Below are 2,097 nucleotides of genomic sequence, written 5' to 3'. Positions count from 1 at the left end.
AGCACCATGTCATCTCCATTAAAAGATCAAATTTCTATCTAAACCTTGTTGGGTTTAGATATCACAACCCTCTGAAATACAAATGAGGTGCTGCACCAGAGACAAAGGAAGTCTGTAGAAAGTACCAACAAGACTGGAGGCTACCAATAACTATGGAATCTGTAACTTTGGAAAAGGTGTATTGATTTCAATGTGGGATTTTTTTCTCTTTCTATAATAAGTGTTTCCTAATCAAAGGTGTGAGAAGAAGTGAACACCTGAAAATGAGATCATCCTGTGAAAAACATGCTTATCAGTGACAGCAACACAGGTCTGACGCGATGCTCCCATATCAGTGACCAAACCAAAAGATTTACTCTGACTTTGACGACATCCCCAGCTGGGATTTCTGCGCCTATATTGACAAGCGACACTCCACCCCCTTTTTTTCGCCTTTTGTTTCCGAGGTGGAGCTTGATACCCCGACTTTAGCGAACCCGACTGCTGCCAACGGAGACAGAGGAGAGAAAACAGGGGGCAGCAAACGTCAGCTGGGCTCTGGGACGAAGCGCATCGGAGAGGGAACCTCACCAGGGAAGAGATCTGGAGTGATTTCAGCTTGGACATCAGTGAAGGGAAGATCTACACACACAAAAAAATGAATTACTTTATACTCCTTTCGTTTTTTGCCACGGTTGTTATCGGGAAGTCACCCCGGCTGAAATTTATAGTGCACGGTAAGCCATTTATTTATATAATTTAGCTCAGCGAAATGTACAAGCTTGTTTGGTCACGTCGTGCTCATTAGATGTGACATGGTGTGAGGGAAAAGCAGATGAGTAAATGAATCCTCATCTAGTGCATCAATATTTTGCTGAAGCTTTAAGGTTAATTCCAAACATTTAAGTGGTTGTTACTTTTAAAATAATACTTCACCAATTTTGTCGATAAACAAACTGGGAAAATTACGCAATTCCAAATTAAGGCCCCGCACTAATTACCAAATACCTTAATTGCATTCTCCGGAGAAAAACAATGATTTTTCCTAAACCAAACCAAATCCCTTGTGTTAAAAAATACTCAAAGTGGATTGTGTGTCGTCTTGCAACCTTACAGTGTTTGCAGATTGCTACATATTAGAGCTTTTCATGCAACTTGTGGATTTTATGTTCTTCCCTTTTTAAACACTGAATGCTTTTTCTTAAAATCCACAATTGTTTCATTATTTTTTATTTATTCATTGTCAGTTTTTTAGGTCAAATGTGCTTTAATGTTCCTGGCTGTCACATCCTCCATGCGCACAGTGAGAAAATAGAAGAGGCGCTTAAAAAGCAACCTGCCAAACCGGGGGGGGTTCATGGCGCCTCCAAAAAGGCTGTGTCTTTTTAAGAGCGGCTGGTCATTGCTGGAAAGCGTCATTACAGTGATATACGAGTCTTTGGAGGTTGACACCTTCATTGATGCTGCCGTGTCCTTGCGGAGCTGCAATGCGGGACGCGGCAGCTGCTTCACACTGCAGCAGAGGACCCAGTACAAAAAAGGCTGCTGCTGCTGCTGTTGCTGCACAGTTACAACAACAACAACGAAAATGTGAAGCGACATAGATACAGGGTCAGAAAGGGAACTGGAGAGCAATGAATGGAAAATTCCGCGCCCAGACCCTGTTATCCATTCCACTCACGCGCCTTTACGCAGCACACACACCTCTAATATATTCAACAATCAATAGTGATGTGAGTCAAGTTATCTGGATCTGTATCGCTCCCCTCCCTCTTGACAGAGAGGTAGGCCTACACAAGATGACGTCCCTGGACGTGCGTGTCATATCAATCTAAATAGTTATTATGCATTTGCAGACAGAGGGACAATAAGAAGTACAGATTGAGAATATCTGTAGGAAGCCACGAAACCCTCAGTTTGGCGCAAGGGACTAATTTTGCATCTTTCAGCCAAAATCAGGACTCTAAGCATCTCCTCTTTGAGACACTGGATTAAGGTTTTGGATCCTGAGAGGTGGAAGACTTTACATCAGAGGCGTAGCCAGAACATTTTTATAAGGGTGGCCAGGCAGTAACCAATGTACACTGAGGGGTGGCCGAAAATGGATAGGCACCAGAA

The 2,097-nt window shown here is 42.9% G+C and overlaps 1 protein-coding gene across 1 annotated transcript in view; it reads left to right on the top strand.

Annotated features, from left to right (window-relative positions):
* Positions 1-345: 345 nt before the first annotated feature.
* Positions 346-2,097, top strand: part of LOC107084890 (semaphorin-7A-like) — a 65,683-nt gene continuing 63,931 nt past the window's right edge. Inside the window, exon 1 of the mRNA XM_015374987.1 lies at positions 346-716. Within this exon, the coding sequence (XP_015230473.1) occupies positions 638-716 (79 nt within the window). The 5' untranslated portion in view covers positions 346-637. The remainder of the gene's footprint in view (positions 717-2,097) is intronic.

Source organism: Cyprinodon variegatus, unplaced genomic scaffold (genome assembly GCF_000732505.1).
Source record: "Cyprinodon variegatus isolate N-32 unplaced genomic scaffold, C_variegatus-1.0 Scaffold0, whole genome shotgun sequence".
Lineage (NCBI taxonomy): Eukaryota > Metazoa > Chordata > Actinopteri > Cyprinodontiformes > Cyprinodontidae > Cyprinodon > Cyprinodon variegatus.
Note: the sequence above shows the minus strand (reverse complement) of the source record. Positions and strands in the feature narration are given on the sequence as shown.